Source organism: Rhinolophus ferrumequinum, chromosome 14 (assembly GCF_004115265.2).
Source record: "Rhinolophus ferrumequinum isolate MPI-CBG mRhiFer1 chromosome 14, mRhiFer1_v1.p, whole genome shotgun sequence".
Taxonomy (NCBI): domain Eukaryota; kingdom Metazoa; phylum Chordata; class Mammalia; order Chiroptera; family Rhinolophidae; genus Rhinolophus; species Rhinolophus ferrumequinum.
In genome coordinates this window covers 22,095,518-22,115,079 of record NC_046297.1, presented here as the reverse complement: position 1 = coordinate 22,115,079, position 19,562 = coordinate 22,095,518, and the positions used below count along the sequence as shown (strand labels likewise).

General features: G+C 40.0%; 1 protein-coding gene across 4 annotated transcripts in view; it reads left to right on the top strand.

The window, feature by feature from the left end:
* The window catches only part of LYN (LYN proto-oncogene, Src family tyrosine kinase), a 116,710-nt gene extending 100,410 nt beyond the window's left edge, over positions 1-16,300 (top strand). For all 4 annotated transcript variants that reach the window (XM_033125960.1, XM_033125959.1, XM_033125962.1 and 1 more), the window contains 3 exons: positions 3,082-3,235; positions 6,491-6,622; positions 14,836-16,300. In XM_033125960.1, coding sequence (XP_032981851.1) covers positions 3,082-3,235; positions 6,491-6,622; positions 14,836-15,038 — 489 coding nt within the window. In that variant the 3' untranslated portion in view covers positions 15,039-16,300. The remainder of the gene's footprint in view (positions 1-3,081; positions 3,236-6,490; positions 6,623-14,835) is intronic.
* Positions 16,301-19,562: the final 3,262 nt, after the last annotated feature.

Sequence of the window (19,562 nt, the reverse complement as noted above, 5' to 3'; positions counted from 1 at the left end):
GGGTCCCCATGGACAGCTGAGCCTTGGTGTGATGCATTTATGTGACAGCTCTGTCTGCAGTGCTGACAACTGTTAGACTAACTGGCCTCAGGGAGGAAGAAGGTATTCCATGACAGAAAATTTAGTCCTAGATTCCATTAGCCAAAGTGGTCTCTGATTTCTTCCTGCTGTTGCAAAATAGAGCCGGATTTACTTCAGCCAAAGTAAATATAACAAAAAAAAAAAGATTAAGGTTTTTTTTTAAAAAAAAAAAAAAGGACAATACATACAGACCAGTGAAAGAATAATTTTTATATAAGAAAACTGTAGTCTTTTATGACCTCAAAGGCAAGTCATATCTGAAAGCTTTTATTTTGCTCCCATGTCTATTATTTATTCAACTTGGCTAAAGCTAGTGTTTTGAATCTTGGTTTGGTGAATACTGTTATTATTGTTTGGAATATGAGCTCCTTGAAGCACTCTGACATGGAAAAGAAAGCCAAAGTAAACTGGGCTTGTGGCAAGTCTGTTATTTCAGAGAATCGGTTTTAAAAATGCATTTCAGATTTGTGTAAATGCCGAACTGGAGTAGGTGTGATTAAAACCTTACCCACAAGTTCCCAGAATACTTTAATTAATGAGCTGATCATTAAAATCCGTCACCAAGAATGAGAGCGATGTGGGTTCATGGTGCCATGTCTTAGAGGCCCCATGTCTTGGCCACTATGCCACCTGTGGGTCATTCAGCATCCTCAGAGGCATCTCCAGCACAGCTTCCTCATTGCTTCCGTCAACTGCAATTTCAGGCCTAAATTGGGGTTGCAGCCAACCTTGGTTCTTTCTGGGTTCCTGGCCCAGTTTGCATACAGTTATTGGAATGTTACATAAATGCCCAAGAACAGAAATGTGCGTACACTACCCCTGCCCTAAGCGGTTTCCATTCCTGCCATGATCATAAACAGGTAAACAGGTGAGGAGCAGGGAGCCCTGGGATCACACACAACAGAGAAGGAGGAGAGTCAGGCAAGGCTTCTTAGAAGTGACCTCTCAGCCGAGACCTGCAGAATGAATTGGTCAGGTGAAAGGGGCAGGGAGCAAATGTTCCACGCAGAGGCAGGTGTGAAAGCCGGGACACAGAAGAGGAGACGGTCACAGGGAAGAGGTGGGAGAGCTAAGCACGGGCCAGGTCATGCAGGGCCTTGGCAACAATTCAGACATTGTCTTGAGGCTAGTTTTAAGCAGGGAGTGACCTGGTTGGACTTGCACAAAGGATTAAAATGTGGTAGCCCAACCTTTACGGAAGTGAGAGCTGGCCAAGTTGGCTAGGCAGTGACTAGACTCCAAGATCACCGGGCAGCATCACATAGCAGCCTGGTCTCCATGGTAGGGCAGTGCTTGAGTGCCACACGGGGTATTTCTGGTTATAGAAGCTGTACTTTATTAAATTGTCTTTTCTACTAAAGACAGAAGTCAGACCGCTTTTGTTCTTTTTGATTTATGATTTTCTCTGTTCAGGACAGTAGGTCAGATGCAAAGTGCTGGACTGACCTGCTGCTAACTGGTTGTTTGGCTACAAAAATATCATCTGCCAAATTCCTGCAGCTGTGTGCCAACAACACAGTGTTCTGGTAGCATTGAAAACCCAGCACATTTCGCAAAGAACTTTCCTTGGCTGAGAAGAGGTTAGATAAAAAGTTTGAAGGTTCTAATAGATACCAGTGAGAACAGAAGAAATATTATGTGTGGCTTCTGCCCTAGAGGTGTTTACTGTCTGTATGTTGGCATGACAACAATAAGCACATTAAACAGCATTAAAATAATGACACAGCTATGATCAGTACGTGCTAATGGTTTGCATACAAATTAACCAGTGAGGTTGGGTGTGGAGCAAGAGAACTTATCCAAAAGGAGTTCAGGGAAGGCCCTCTGGGCAGAAGGTGAGCCAACGGATTGGCCGAGGTGGGAAAGAGGCATTCCAGGCGTTGGTCAAGGAGAAGCATACCCAGTACTGAGGAGATACACCTTTGCTAAGCAACATGGTCTGGATGAACCTGGAGTTTGAAATGAGCCATAATGAGGGATACTGTTGCAAATGAGTGGGGGTAGTCTCGTCTTCTCTCTGAGCCTGGAATTCCTGGTAGAATATATTCATGCCTCTGTGACATGATCCTAATTAGAGTTTCCATCTAACTTGTCACCAGATACAGCTACTTGGTCTGCGTCCATTTTCTTTCTCTCCCTTTTTCTTTTTTCTTTTCTTTTCTTTTTTTCTTTTTTCTTTTTTTTCCTTCCTTTCTCTCTCTCTCTCCCCCTCTTTCCTTCCCTCCCTCTCACTCTCCCTCCTTCTCTGTCCCTCTCTTCCTCTCTTCCTTCCTTTCCTTCCCTTCCTTCCCTCTCTTCCCTCTCTCTCTCCCTCCTTCCCTCCCTCCTACCTTCCTCTCTTTCTCCCTTCCTTTCTTTTAGATACTTATCTTTATATTTTGGTACTGCTTTCCTTAAAAACCCAATTTTCTAGTGAGCAATGAATAGTAGTTTCACCTCCCCATTTTACTGTTTTGTTTAAATCTTGAATTCTTTCCTGCCATCATGCTCTGGTGTCATAGTGAATCTGTCTGGTCATCCTGGAGGGACGTGCAGAGAGAACTTGGAGACCTGGTTCTGTGGGTTGTTGATTAACCTGGCGGTGAGGATGCTGCTGACCAAGGACAGCCTGTTCTTGATACCCTAATAACTTACTTGTATTAGCATGTCTTCAGCTCATGTTTTCTCACTTGAAAAACTGAGTAACAATATCTGTATATCTACCTGCAAGAATTTAGTAGGATCTTAAAAAGATTCTCCACACATTAGAAAATGTTGAGATGTGTAGCTATTTAAAAGATCATTTTGAGACGTGATTACCATCATTGGTGATTTGGGAGCAATTATTTTAGAAAGGATTTAAAATGTTGATTGCAGTTTACTCACTGTTTTTTAAACTGGGATGATCAGGACGATATACATGACGAGATTTCAAGAAGTCATCAGTTTTTTGGTTTTCCTTGATGGCCCTCTATGATGGCCTACCCTAAATCGAAAATGACAACATTTTTCTGTTTTCAGATCGCAGAAGGAATGGCGTACATCGAAAGAAAGAACTACATTCACCGAGACCTACGAGCAGCTAATGTCCTGGTCTCTGAGTCACTCATGTGCAAAATTGCAGATTTTGGCCTCGCTCGAATAATTGAAGATAACGAGTACACAGCAAGGGAAGGTGTGTTCCCCTAACGATCTTTAGGTGTTTCGTTATTGTTTAGTTTTATTTTGTTTCTGTCTGTTTTTAACAAAAAAATCACAGTAGTCATCATTTAAAAAAAGAACTCATTTGGTAAAATATTCAAAATGTACCATAGTTACTGTTTGTGGTTCTAGTATAATAATTGCTTTGAAAAATTACTCTCTTCATTAACTCCACATGATACTTTTATAATGTTTACAAATGCTATCATTTGTATTTCAATTAAGCAAAGCAAAGCAAAAAGAGATTTGGCAAGGTCAAGATTCTTTGTTCATATTTTATGTTAAAGTTTTTCACCCAAACAGTGAAGTACACGTTCCTTAGCTACGGTATAGAGAAAATACTTGTAACAATAATTTTATATTCTATATTCTGGCCTTTTAATTACAAATTAAAACATGGAAATTATTACACACATAGATGTAAATATAGTGCTACAAAAATTACACTCCTTTATTTTCCCACATTCCATATTATAGATGTGAATCAAAAATGCAAAGAGGCATAAATCTCCCAGTCCCTGGCACTTTGCTCTGGGGCGGGGCCACGTCTCGGGCTGTACTGGCCTTTCCTTCTGGAGACTTGTCCATGTTGCTTGTGATCTGAGAGGTCTGAAGGTCTCGTTCACAAAAGCTGAGTGACTATTTTTGCAGTGCTTTCTCTCTCCCAAAAGAGCCAAGCACTTTCTTGACATTCCTAAGAGTTGTTAAACAAGGATTATTTTCCTTTTAACTACATGTGTGTTATTTCTGGAAGATGTCCACAGGACTTGCAGAGGTGACAAGCAGATTGAAAACAATCATTTTGATTTGGTTAGCATCTCTTGCGTCCATCATTTTTAAGGTGGTTCTCCTCCTGCTTCAAGCTTATGTTCTCTTATATGGGTTATTGCTTTTTCTTTGCCTTAATTATCCTCAACAAAACGGCAGGTGCAAGAGAACAGTTTGAGGAAAAGGAGTTAAAAAAAAACAAACCAATAGCTAAAATGCAGTGAGCATTTGCAGTAGGGCAGGCACTATTCTAAGTGCTTTTTGTACATTATCTCATTTATCTTTAAAATGACCCTATGTGACCCACCTTATATTGTTCCCACCTTATAGATGAAAAGGAGAGGTTTTGCAGCTTTGGAGGTCCCATAGTAAGTGGTAGAGCCAGGATTCAAACCCAGGAGACCTAGCATCAAAGTACATGAGCCTTACACCTAAAACTAATATTTAAAACAAATTTAAAAAAAATTTTTTTTAAGTACATGAACTAGAATTTATTCTACTAGTTTTATTGCATTTGATAAGCCTCGAGTCTCACAAAAATACCTGTTTTGACACGACATAGGTGGCTTGGTGTAGAGAACTTGGGCTCTGAGATTAAACAGTAAGCATCTCAGGGCAATAGTAATGCTATTTACCTTTCATTGGTATTTACACTGTGCTGAGCATGCAGATCAACCCACTTAACCCTGAAAACAACCTGGGGGAGGTTCTGTTATTTCCTCATTTTACAGATGAAGGTGCCAAGAAGGCACAAAGACAGTAAGTGACTTGCCAGGGTCACACCAAGCTGGAATCAGCAGAACCTGGATTCAAACCCCAACTGGGCTGTGCTGACGGAGCCCCCAACTAGGGCCCCGCCCCGCCCCTGTCGCTGTTGCCTCTCTGGCTGGGGGACAGGAGGTTTAATGCCAGAATGTGTGACAGTGGTGCCCCTCCAGTCACCGCCCCTCCACACACACCCCCAATAGCTGCTCCACCAGGCTTTCTGTTGTTCTTATTGTTCTTATTTGGATTTCCAATTTTGATCTGACATTCCAAAAAATTCTAAAGCAAAGACATAATGAAGGCAAATATGTTTTAAACTTTTTTAAGTGGTTGGTGGAAACCCCTAGCCTTTCCAGGCTGTAGGAGTGACAGTCTGTGCCTGAGTCCCTGCTTTTCTCAAAGTGACCCTGGGGTTCCTCGGGCCAGGTTTGCCTCTCGTGTGACCCGGTGGTTAGGTGTTCCTTAGTCACACCAGCTCCTCATAAGAAACCTAGTATCATCACTGTATCATTCTGGGCAGATAGATCATCATCCTACCCAATTCTTAAACATGTAGTAATGTTTGGTCCTATCAAATGAAAGCATGAGATGTTGAAGTTTGGAGTAGCAGCTGAAGTTCCTATTGGTATGGGCTTGAAGAGATTTATCCACAACAATGTACACATCAAGAGATATTTATATTCCATAGGCACATAGTATGGGTTCACTAGAGAAAATCTTAGCCCTAAAGATATATACAGAGGGTGCCAAAAAAATGTATACACATCTCAAGAAAGGAAAACTGTTAAAATTTTAATATTTGGCGGCCGGTTGGTTTGGTGGTTAGAGCACAGTGCTCATAACACCAAGGTTACCACTGCGATTCCCGCATGGGCTAGTGAGAAACAACAGCTTGATCTTGGAGCTGAGCCACTGGTGGGTGGCCAGTTTGCTCAGTGGTTAGAGCACAGTGCTCATAACACCAAGGTTGCCTGTTTGATCCCCACATGGGCCAGTGAGCTGCACCCTCCATAACTAGATTGAAAACAATGACTTGACTTGGAGCTGAGCTGTGCCCCCCACAACTAGATTGAAAACGACTTGACATGGAGCTAATGGGTCCTGGAAAAACACACTGTTTACCTGATATTCCCCAATAAAATTTTTTTTAAAAAATTGTAATACTCAATATATACCGGTCAGAAAAGATGAATACAAGTCATGTTTGACTTCTGCAATTACAAGTTGTGCTCAAACTGGCTACCATCAATGTCCAGACACTTCTGAGTACGCGAACTACTGCTTGAGCAACATTGACCAAAGTATCTACTTGTATACATTTCTTTGGCACCACCTGTATATATGTATATACTTTAGAGGCTGGTGTTAAGGGACAAAAATGTACAAGTTAAGAATAAATGCCTTTATATCCTGTGTCATGTGCTTGCATGTTTAAAGTGGGCTAGTTAAGATATATGGTAGAAGACACAAAAAAAACCTTGCTTCTTAACAGGGGGCAATGCCCAAAAGGGAAACAGGAGGGAAGCAGGCATTTTAACTATAACATTTTGTACCATCTCTATTTTGTACTATGTGTGTATTACCTATTCAAAATTAACATTTTCTCAAAAATAAGGGAACTGTGAGGGTCACATGCCCATGACTTTTTTGTTTCAGCTCAGAGGTCCAAATAAGACTCTTGTGTCTTCTTTCTTAGGTGCTAAATTCCCCATTAAGTGGACAGCTCCAGAAGCAATCAACTTTGGATGTTTCACTATTAAGTCTGATGTGTGGTCCTTCGGAATTCTCCTGTATGAAATCGTCACCTATGGGAAAATTCCCTACCCAGGTATCCTTTACTTACCTATTTCCATTCAAATGGTATATATGAGAAAAAAGCCAAAGGCATGAGGCATTAACAAACAAACAAACAAAACATGTCCAAAAGCTACGAGTAATAAGCCCTTTGTGCTAGAACTTGATTTTGACTATCTTTAGTACAAAGTGTTCTAAAATATACTTAGACACTTTTTGCCTTCTTATTTAAGTGCATATTCGTTTTCTTCACTAATTAATTACACTTCTTACTTCATGCCTAGAAGGTGCCTGGCAGCATGTTGCAGATCTGAGGGTGGATTAGAGGGTTAGACACAGGTGTTCCTGCAAAGCCATGAACTTGAGGACGCACACATACAAATGGGGATTTACAATGCTTTTTGGTTTGTTCTGAAACAGAGGTTTGTATAAAGCATTTTAGAGTGTCTGCTTCTTCAAGAAGTAACCACCTTTGTTTATCAGTGAAAGATCGCTTACTGGATGTGAGAACAGCATTCAGTATTTCCAGATTCCTAACACCTGAAGCTTTTGGAGGCCGATTCTGTCAGTCCTCCCTTTTTCCATGATCTATGCTGGAATGTGCAGGAGAGGGATTTCTCCCAAAGCCTTCACATTCTTATTAATATTTGCCTTTTAACAACATTGATTGATAAGTTATCAACATTGATTGATAACATTGATGAATTTAAAATTACATCTTTAATGTTTAAATCATTCCCTCATTCAAAAAATATCTGAGGGTGCAAGGCACTCTCAAGGTGCCCGGATGCAGCAGTCACAGCTCCTGCCCTTGAGAGATAATATTCTGGTAGGGAGAGACTGATGACAAATAGACGACAGTCTGTCAGATAAAGTACACTATGGAGAGTACGTTGAAGTGGTTTAGGGATTAACAGGGTGGGGGGGTCGGGGGGGAAGGGCTGCTGGTTGTATACAGTTAGGGACTCTGTGACGTGACACGAGCAAGGGAGCCGTGGGGTTGTCTGGGGGCTGAGTGTCCCACAGGGGAAACAGCCAGTGCATGGGACCCCAAACAGGAGCAAGAGGCCACGTGGTTTGGGCTTCAGTGAGAATTGGCTGAATGAATGACACTCCTAGGCCATTTAATCGTTAGATCATCTCCATGCTATGGATGAGAAAGTGGGTGGTGAGAGAGGTATAGGCAGCCTTGGAGTTGGGGTGGAGTGGATGGTAGGGCCCTAGAGGCCACGGGAGTGCTTTGCATTTTACTCTGCGTAAGATGGAAGCCATGGGAGGCTTTTGGACAAAGTGGTGATGTGGTCTTCCTGCTGATCACCCTCACTGCCATTTGGGGGTGAACCACAGAGCTGGGAGTGAGGGGCCAGCTGGGAGCAGGGAGCCTTCAGGTGGTGCCTGTACAGTGAGCTGACTCGCCCATGAAATCCCCTTTGTGCTGACATTTCACATTCTGACTGCCACTCTGCTCTAGACTCTGAGTTAATGAACAACACTACTGTAAAGTAGGGAAAAAATTTCTTGATCACCCTGATGTCTGACATTATATATCTATATCTATAATCTGTATCTATATCTATCTCTGGAGAAAGATTATGTACTTAGATTGTATATATAATCTGATACCTGATCAAATAAACGTATCACCTCATGAAATGATGTTGTGTGATATGTATGACATGTTCCACTGTGACAGACAGATGAGCCTTCTGAGGCTCAGAAAAGGAGACTCTTGTTCAGAACTATGTCACTAGCTCCTGACAGAGCTGCTTCTGAACCCTGTGCCCGGGTGCCTCCCAGGATCTTACTCTTGCCCACTGTACTCAAAGCCCAGGATCTGAAAATATTTGGGGTGAAAACTGTAAAAAATATAAAAGAACCAGTACAAAAATGATGAGAATCTCTCTCTCTCTCTCACACACACACACACACACACACACACACACACACACACACACACACAAAACAATGGGACCAACCAGGTAGTATTGACTGGTCTATTCCCCAGTTAGCTTGTCGTTTGTAAGGACTAAGGATGTGACGTACCTTTGGGAGTTCTGGATTGAAGAGGTTTTCCAGTCACAAGAGTTGTATGTTATGAGGTCCTCTAGCATTAAGAAATATGAACAGATCAAACAATCCTGTTTACTAAAATCTCAGAAAACTCGATTCAGAGATAGCATAGAAATTGGTGAACACTGCCAAAATATGCCATTTCCATCACTGTTATAAAAGTGCTCATGGGAGAGACCCCACTGATCACTGCGTTATCTGAGAATATTTTCTTTACCTGGAAAAGGGCTGGGCATGTTAAATTGTTTTTTGTGTTTTTTAATGGTTTAGAAGTTATATGCCTAGCTTTGCAAAATAAAAAGGGAATAAAATAAAGGAGGGGAAAGAAAGAAATAAGAAAGCCCCATATAAAGTGAACACTTATTTTTATAGGAAAAAGAAACTAAAAAGTGTAATACCGTATATCGAAATGTTACTATCCTTGGGCAATGAGATCATAGGTTATATTAATTTTCTTCTTCATAAATTTCTGAAGTTTCTAATTTTTTACAATTATGCTTTCATTAAATATTTTAATATTTGTCTAACTAATATATGCACATGAAAAAATCAAGAAATGCAAAAAGGCTTCTGATGAAAAATTGCCTCTCTGGCCTCATGCTTGCTGATGCTCCTCAAAGAAATCGCTGCTATGTGCTGCCCATAGTTCTAATTATGATACTCATACTATTATTTCTTAAGTAAAGTTTTTCCCCCTGATTTTACTTATTATTAAATAAGAATATGGTGATGTGTTTCTAAATTCAAGAGATACAAAGTGAAGATGTGCCTTTCACCCCTATTCTCCAGCCACCATAGAACAACCTTCTGGGAATATGGGAATAAATTATACAATTTTGTCAATAAAAAGTACTTATTAAGAATCTAATAGTCTCTATGTGTATGGGAGTATAGTATAGGAGTGTCATTTTCCTTTTGCAGTCCTACTCGTTGGAATAGATACTTTGAGCAGACACTTCTAATACCATGAACTTCTGTGCACATCAGAATATAATTCAGGAAAATGCTTTTCTGTAGCATGCTTTCTAGAAAAAGTCTTTGTACCTATTAATTATACTTCAGGCAAATCTCAAAAATCATTGGTCTTCAATTACTGTTGGTCCATTTCAACAAATTTTTGTTGCGTTTTAACATTTTTTAGCCCCCATAGACTCCAATTATTTTCTTCAAGTATTTTCTTGTTCTCTTTGTTAAGTTAGCACTGAATAAGTAAAGGTAGTTTATCCCTGTTGTTGCTGTGCATGGCTTTGGAGTTTGTCCTCATTAAAATTTGAGACATCAAAGTTAGTATTCTGCTTCTAATTTCTACTTGGAAGACAGAATACATTCCCAAATAGGACTTTTTCTTGAGAGACTCATAACCTAAATAAAATTAAGTAGCTCAATAAGTACAATTTATCAAATTTGCTTATGTTATGAATGCTAAAACAGAAAACACTTTCGCCTAGAATTGTGAACAAATCCTTCCACTGAGCCCGCCTTCTGAAGTGGCTAGGCCAAAGGCTGATGGCTTCTGAATCCGTCCTCTGTCTAGGATCTCATTTCCTCTGTGGAAGAACTCAAGATCTCACTTTATTCCTGAAATTTCATGACAGTGTACTTCTGTGTGGTGCTTTCATCATTTTTATGTTGTATTGGGTACTTGTTTTGTCTTTTCTATTTGGAAACTTATAGTCATAAATTCTGGAAAATTTTCATACTAGATTGCCTCTTCGAAAATTTCCTCCTCTCCATTTTCTGTTCTCTTTCTGAGTCACTTGCCGGTAAGACGGTAGACCTCCTGGAGTGATTGTCTGAGTTTCGTGTCTACTCTTCTGTCTCTGTCATTCTGTCCTTCTGTACTGCCCTTAGGCTTACCTTGCGCCTTTGGACCACGAGACTTACTTGTCAGCACCCTCACAGGTCAGGGGTATCTTCAGGCTTGTTCCCTGGGACCATTCAGCTCCTTCAGAAGAGAATCTTCCAGGCCTTGCCTGTGGGGTACAAGCCTGGCTGTCAGCATTCTGGAAGCTCACTGGAGAGGGTGCATCGGTGTCTTTTCTTTTTTGGTATATTTTTATTGTGATAAAATATACATAGAATAAAATTTACCATCTTAGCCACTTTTAAGTATATGGTTCAGTGGCATTGAGTACATTCGCAGTGTTGTGCAACCATCACCACCATCCATCTCCATAACTTTTTCATCTTCCCAAACTGAAACTCTATACCCATTAAACAATAACTCCCAATTCCTCCAACCCCCAGCTCCTGGTAACCTCTGTTTTACTTTCTGTCCCTGTGAATTTGACTACTTTAGGTACCTCCCATAAGTGGAATCTTACCTTCCATATTTGTCCTTTTGTGTCTGGCTTATTTCACTCAGCATAATGTCTTCAGGGTTCACCCATGTTGTGACACATGTCAGAAGTGTATCACTTTTTCAGGTTTAGCCTTTCTTCTCACTCCCCATATTTCCATCTTCCATCCCACACTTTACCCCACCTCCACTGGGCCTGGCGTTCCTGAACGTAGAGCTTCTCTCCTTCAGTTTCTACAGCGTTAACCTGGCACACCTGCCAGGCAGGCTCTAGATACAGTCCTGACTGCAGCCACCGACCTCACCCCTTCCTTTGCATGTGTGGTAACTCTATGTGGAACCTCCCCAGGTGGAATTGGTGGGATAAAACATCTTGCCTGTCCCTTTCTTGCAGGCACTGTGGTTTCACGTTCCTCCTCTTGGCTCAGACCACTTCTGCCTCGGGCTGACAGGTGTCGCATGGTTTCATCAAAGATAGAGTTTAAGTTTCTGTTTCTTGTTCTCTTTTTGTTTGGGGATGCGTTAGAGGAAAAAAAGAGATGGGGCAAAAGGTCCTTACTTCACCTTAAAAGAACAACTGTAGCAATCTTATTATAGGAATTTTCTGAAGGAATTAGAGGGGATCTTTGTGGTTGGGGTTTTGTTTTGCTTTGCTCTTACAAAGAGAAAGGGGGTTTGAAAATGACAAAGTTTTTCTGAAGCAGTATGACTTTTCTAGCTGTGTCTTACCACATATATGTAACATCTTAGTGCTATATGTGAATCGGAACCAGGAAACTCATCCTGCAGCAAATGCTCATGTTGGTCACAAGTAGTGCTCAGAAAAAACGAATTTACCCTTTTGGAAGTATTATTGGGTGGGAGACTGCGGTCCCATGGTAGCTGGTACTTCTTCTCTCACACACACATCGAGGGCTCTTTGGTCTTTAAAAAGACTGTCATGGTTCCTGAAGCTACTGGGCTCCCATCTCCTGTCAAGAACCCCCTGTTCCTTTCTAATCTCTGCTGTACTTCGTTTTTCTCCTTCCTGTGCTCCTTCACCAAATTTTAGTCTCTGCTAATTCCTACCCACACCAGATCTTACTTCCTGCTCACCCGCCTCCTTCTCCTGGGGGCATTGTCCCCACTGTGCTAAAGTGTGCCACTTGAGGACAAGTCTGTCGTAATTCCCTTTGTATATCTCAGAGCTTAGTGTTAGCTAATGACCCATAGGAAGTATCCAAAAAATGCTTGTTGAGAGAATGAAGGATGGAATATTAAAGTGCTAGCCTTGTAAGATCACCAGCCAATGGGTGTTTGCTATCTTTAACCTAACAACAGACCAATTACCAAATATCAAGTTTAATCTTAGGGTCTGGTTGGGGTCTCTTTCCCACTTTCTTTCGTCCATAAGATTTGTCATTTAGTGGCCTTACTTTGTTCATTGGTTTACTTGTACATTAAACGATAGACTTCAGAGTTCCTTCTTTTTATTCCTCTTATCGAATAAAATTCCCCAAGCGGGATGGAGCATGCGGCCTTTATCTGGATCGTTGAGAGAGTTCTTCAGCATTAGGAGAACATAAAAGAACAAGAAAGAAAACTCTGGAATAGAGCCAGGGGACTTTGGAAAGATTTATCTTCTGTGGGAACATTCTGACTTTTTATGCAATTGGGGGTTCCCCAGGAAGGAAGTAAAAGAAATTCCTAACAAAGTTTGCCGATCCAGCTGCTGTTTCTATGGTCCTGGATATTAGTCCTCTCACCAGGATCCCAGACAGTCACACAACCCTTGTATAGAAGGAAACGCAGAGATTTCTTCTGAAATTTATCCATGTGAGCTTGGCTAGTTCCAAGAGCCAGGGCAATGCCAAAGCCACAAAATTTACAGAGACCAGAACCCCAAATAGAGAAAGTGATGCAAATGAGCGCCTTGGCTTCAAGCCATGAGAATCAAATGAAATCTTCCAGTTAGAACACTCCAGTTACACAAATATTTGAAGATGGCATTTCAGAAATAGACTTGAGCAAAATTAATTTACCATGTAAACAACTTTCAAGAGATCTTAACAGTTACAAAGTTGGCTCAGATCTTTCAATTTCAAAACCAAGGGCACTTCCAAGACAGAAACAATCATGTCTTCTTTCAGGAGTTTAAATCCAGGCAGGGCCCTTTATTTACTGTGTCCTTAGAAGAAGAAAGATTAGTTAAGGGCAGAGTTCAGAGTTCACTGATCATGACCCATGGTAAGAAATACACAGAAACCCACTCCATATATAAAGCAAAAGTTTCACAAAACCACACTTACTTTTACTATGTACATTCTGATTTTTTTTATTGTTACAATTTTTAAAAATACTGGTAGCTCCCTAAAAAATGAATTTGTTGATCCCAAATGGGTGGTGGCCTGTAATTTGAAAAACACTGCTTAGAAAATAAATTCGAAAGAAAGTTCTGTTCCAAATCTAGTAAGAGATATTTTTCCTAGAGCTTCTGCTACCTTTCAGAATCTTTCCATTGAACACTAGTGGTAAAATCTATGGCTATGGAAAGGAAATAGGTTGTGATGAATGGAGTTCCTCATATGCCAAATAGTGTACAAATTCTACATGAAAATATTCTGCATGAAATACAGTTCCTCTATAGGGGAGTCCATATCTCAGCAGAAAAATGTATACGCAAAATAGGCAAAACATACAGATGTGGAGGTGCTACTAAAATCCTACATGAGCACATTTCTCTATCCCATTTTAATAATGGAAGAATATGTTATTTAAATGATCTTGTCTTTCCCCTTAAAGCTATTTCAGTAACAAAGGTCAAAGTTCAGCTTCTGAACTACCCTAAGACATTTGACCATATTAAAAGCTATGGTCCATTTTCAGTCCTCTCACAGAGCTCAGTAAGCATCGTGAAAACGCTAGTTCCCTTACAGAGTGTTGAGAAAATGCACATTCCAGAGTCAGTGTGAGCTTTGACTCTGGTCTGTGCTGAACACTGGGACAATTTAGTGATATAATCAGTTGATCTAGTTGATTTAAGGATCCTGAGTTCTTTAAATAAACTTACAATAACAAGCTGATATTTTAAAAAATATTGGTATGAGATAAATAAATGTATGTGCAAATGATTTTTTGGTAGATGTATTACAGGTAGAAGCTGAAAAAAATACTACAAAAGAAATTGAGATTAAGGGTTAGGACTGGGCTTGAGTAGTTCATTCAAAAGGTCAGTCAAGTCCAATATCCTTTTGTTATGAAAGAGAACTTCCTTTGTCTTCAATTCACCACATTTGCCTGTTTACCCTTTGGCAAACTAAATTTTGTCTTGATCCCCTTCATATTAAAATTTATATTATTTAGTTGTTTACAGAAATTTCCTTTGCCTTCATATCAGTTTTCTAGGGCTGCCATAACAAAATGCCACAGACTGAGTGGCTCAAACAACGGAAATTTATTTTCTCGATTTTGGAGGCCAAGAGTCTGAGATCAGGGTGTTGGCAGATTTGGTTTCTTCTGAGGCTTCTCCTTGGCTTATAGATGGCCATCTTCTCACTGTGTCCTCACACAGCCTTTCCTCTGCACATGCGTCTCCGGTGTCTCTGTGTCTTCATGTCGTCTTATAAGGACACTGTCATACTGGGTTGGGCCCACCCTATAGGCCTTATTTTAACTTGATGACCTCGTGAAAGGCTTTAATCTCTAAATACGGTCAACGTTCTGAGGGCCTGGGGGCTAGGATCTCAACATATGAATTTGTGGGGGACAGAATTCAGACCATAGCAACCTTTAGAACTTGCCTCAGTAGTCGTGCAGGATGTGGGTAGCAAAAAGATCACTGCAATGTTTACTGTTCAGCCAGTGTTCTAAATGGTATGGTTTTTTTGTTGTTGTTTCAGGGAGAACTAACGCCGATGTGATGACCGCGCTGTCACAGGGCTACAGGATGCCCCGCATGGAGAACTGCCCAGATGAGCTCTATGACATCATGAAAATGTGCTGGAAAGAAAAGGCAGAAGAGAGGCCAACGTTTGATTATTTGCAGAGTGTCCTGGATGATTTCTACACTGCCACGGAAGGCCAGTATCAGCAGCAGCCTTAGAGCACAAGAAGACTCGTAGCCGTTTGCAGGGACTGCTGCCTCATTAAAAAAGAAGCAATAACAATCACTGGTTGCAGTAGTTTTCATGTGCTAAGACCATCTACTGTCCCTGCTTCCCGAAATGAGGCTAAATTACTCAGGAAGAAACACTCTCTACGTCGAAAAGTATCTCTTCTCATAGGCTGAGGCCCACAGCTCTGCCACTTGGCCTGCTCCCAGCTGGCCAACTTGCTTTCTAGACCAACATCTGAATACAGCCCTCTGAGAAGGAAACACCTTTTCTATCCAAAATGCACCCACTTTGGCCTCTTGTTTACAATTGGATGTGTGACTCAAAGGTTCAGAGGCCATTTTTATAATTCCCAAGCAGTAGCAGAACTAAACTCATTTATAAAAGTAAAATAACCAGAAGCCTATTGCGGCAGTTCTTTGTATTTTCTCTGTGCTTTGGCTTATTTGTTTAAAAATTACTAATCCAACCTGTTAGATTTTGCAGGTGAAGTCAGAAACTTAAAAATGTCTTTCTCATATTTCAGTAATCACCCCTCCCCCTAAAATCTGAGACTGTTAAACATTTTCCTTCCATGGAGACTGCTCAGAACCCTGAAACATAAAGCAGCCACGCTTTTTTGGTCTCTTCCTTGTAGAAGTGTCACTTGTGAGTCATGCAAAGCTGCTGTGTTCAGCGGCGTGAACCCATTGATGCCGAGCCTTGCCCAGACCTCCCAGGAAAGGGAAAGGAGCCTCAGAAACTACTCCACCTTAAAAAGGACAATTTTTAAACTGTCTCCAGCTTTTCAGTTCCACAATTTCTTATATATAGACTTTTGTTGACAATGTAGTTTGAAAGAAAGATAAGATTCTAATTTCTGCAGAACCTCATAGGACTTTATAAAACATAAGAATTTTCTTTATTGCTTCAAATGACTTGAATGTTATTTTAATGAGCAAATATTAATTTTAGTTGTACTCAAAGTAACACCATATTTGGGAGCTATTTTGTGATTCAGCAATCTTTTCTAAGTGGTGTAAGATGTGTGTGAGACTATTTATACAGAATATGAAGGAAAATAAGTGACTGAGGAGGTTCTAATGAGCCACTGTATGTAGCAGGGACACAGGAGGTTTGGCTTACTAAACTTTTCTACTGTAAACTTTGAATGGAAAATACTATGTCACATCATGTTTCACTTATGCTGTCATGTATATACCTAATATTTCTATTTTTTTGATTTTATTTTAATACACCTAACCCAATAACATCTCAAGTTTTTTACTGTGTTTAACATTTCCAACTATTGTCAACATAAAAATGAGTTCCAGTTGGGAAAATGAAAGGTGATTCCATATAATTACATGATTTAAAAGATTTGTACAAATTCTACCTCCCTCAACTGGCATTTTCAGATTGGAGAACTGAAGAATTCATGGCCTGGATACCTGAACATCCCTCATGGGGGCCAAATAAGATTTATTTTCAAATAGGCTTAGCAGGCACCACTAAAATTTCATGTTGTATGTGTTGGCTAGGCATTGGGTGCCTAGTGGAAGGGATAAAATATTCTGCTTTTCCCTAAATTTTATCTTCTTTTCCTGTGATTTTTTTTTAAAAAAGTCCCTTTAAAAATATTCTAAAATTCTCAGTTTGCAAGTGCCATATTCACAAAGATAGAATACTATTATCATTTAATGTCTCTACAGCTAGTCACTGATTCATAGTGGTAAGTTTTTCATGTACATCCACCTGTTCATGTTTTTTTTCAGAATCACACATATGATCCAACATGTTACATAAAGAGAAGGTGTAAAAGAATCCCCAGAGCAAAAAGAAGTCTCTAGAAAATTACTAAATTTGTCTTCACCTTGTTTTTCTTCTCTCAAGTCTGCTTCCTTCTGCCATTTTTCATTCTGCATTCCCTCTCAGTCAAGTATGTGGTCCTTTCCTCCACGTGTCTTCATCAGATCAGGCCACATCACTTACTTTCTGCATGTGCTCCAGCCACATAGTACTCAGGGGACAGCAAGCACAGTCTCCTCCCTGGGCAGTAGGATTCCAGCCTTCCCATGGCAAAATGAGGGGCTGAGGAGATTTTTGTATAATCTTGGGGTCTCCAGTGATGTGCAGAATGGCTTAGATCACCACATCCCAGCTCATTATTGAGAACTTGAAAATTGAATGGCTACTCCCTGAGATCTGACTCCACTGCTCTGCAGTTAAGGATGAATGTCACTGTACTTGAAAAGCTTCCCCGGTGAATATAATGTATTCTTAGGCCACTCCTCTGCTTTGACCCCTTTTGCAAAGTTATCTTCTCAAAACAATGCCAGCCTTCTCTTTCCTCAGATGATTTGGTTTCCCAAGGGAGGGGTAGAGGAGGAAAAAGGAGAAAATGTTTTTTCCTTTCTGATGAACATGAAGCTCACTGAACCTAAAGTGAAACTCATAGACTTGACACTGGTGTTTTCAGCAGAAGGGGACGCTTGATGCCTCTGTAACCTCTCCAAGCATGCTTATCCTATATTCTATTCTATTCTATTCTATTCTATTCTATTCTATTCTATTCTATTCTGCCAGAATCCCACTGGAAAGCATACTGCCCAGGCTTTCTTTCAGGGGGAGGTACTCCATCCCAGAAGTTTGACCTCTGTCCAAGAATTTATAAGAGGTCAATAGAAGGAGGGACCATGTTTATTTACTTACACAGCAGGATAGGTCAAGGGCACTGAGATGTAAGTATAAACTCATTTCCAATTTTGCCTGTGGTAATGGCTTTCCCTTTATCTTTCCCTTTTCTAAAACAAACTACATGGGGCAGTAGCTGCTAAAAGGTACTCAATACTGAAACGCCAGCACCTGCTAAGTTCAACTGAATTAAAAGAAATGTTCATCCTGTAGCTCATCTCTTCAGCCATTATGATTTTAAATGCCACATTCCACAACCAGTCGGTTTCTCGTATTCTCAGCCAAGGGCATCTGTCAGATGAGATCACCCTACCCACTTTTCCCCTTATTAACATAATTTTCTACTTCTGCCTAGTTGAATGGAGACTCCAGTTCGCTGTCTCCTACTTTTAGACTACCTGAGGTTATTAGATTAAATGAAGACTAGTGTTGCCATTCTTCCTGATGGAAATAGTGATTATAAATACACAAAGATACTCACACACCCACCATTTTCTCAGTGCTCTCTTTTGTGCTTTGGCACATTATAAAAATTACCTCTAATTTACATAACAAGCCTTAAAGGTATGATTGGTACTACCAGTATTTCACAACTGAGAAGTCAGGTGCATTTAAGGCCACAGAGGGAATAGATGGGCTTTTTTTTCATGTTACTTCTGTGTGAAATAAAGCAAATGAAATATCTTTTAATGGAATCTCCCTGACTTCTTAGTTGGGTATTCTAAGTGGGCAAAGGAATTACTTACAAAATGTTCTACTGGAGTTCACACAGATGTGAGGGAAAATTTCTTCTAGGTAATTTTATTTTTAGAAGAAAAGTCATGCAAGAATTCAACTCAACACTCACATTTTTAAAAAACACAAGTTACACATACTACACTTTTGAATAAAATGCTTTGATAACATTTATGCTCCATTTCATAACATGAAGATGTATTAAACTGATAAAATTTTATCCCAGAAAGTTCTAATCTGATAGATGTGTAGGAGAAAAGCCTTTCAATTTAATTTCTTATATTCTTGTGAATCTAAATACTTCAAATAGAATTGAATGGCAAAAATGTCATAGGATTCCCAAGATGGCCACTGTGTAATCTGGGGTATGTATATTCCTAAAATGTGGAAATGATAGGGACAGTTTTGGTGGCCTTCATCTCTAGGTCTTTGGGAAGGTATTAATCAGAAATAATCTGGATTGTCCAATGTGCAATGTTAACTCAACTTCTGGAATCAAAGATGGCTTTATTTACAGCACCAAAAGTAAGGGCCACATCACAAAGCAAGAAAACCATCTGAATTTTGTTTATTACCCTATGCTGAGCTGGACAACAAATCCTTAATCCCTCATCTGCTATCCTTAGTGTCAGATGTGTTTTTGATCTCGTGTGTGTTGTGTGTGTGTGTGTGTGTGTATGTGTTTTACTTAAAAGGTTAATACAGTGAATATACTGAATATTTACTAACAAAACCTCAGTGAACACTGGAGAAGAAACCTTTAATCAAATAAAACATTTCTGCAGAAAAAATGCCAGAACTCATACTAAATGGGATGAATTAGACTATAAATAGCTTCAGGTCAGATTTTGCCACCAAATGAGCTTTAAAATAATTTTCAGAGATTTTTTTTTTTTGGACTTTGGAATTATGGATAAGGGGATGGATCTGTACCCAGAGAGCTTGAAGAATTTGCAAGACCTTTTAGTATCAGTGGTGTATCTGATTCAAATGGAGGACATTTGGGATTGTTGTTCTCAAAACCCATGTTATGCGGGCATGTCCCTAGATGCTAAATATTAATGTGTCTCTTTAAAACAACATGGTCATTAATATAATCTCATATC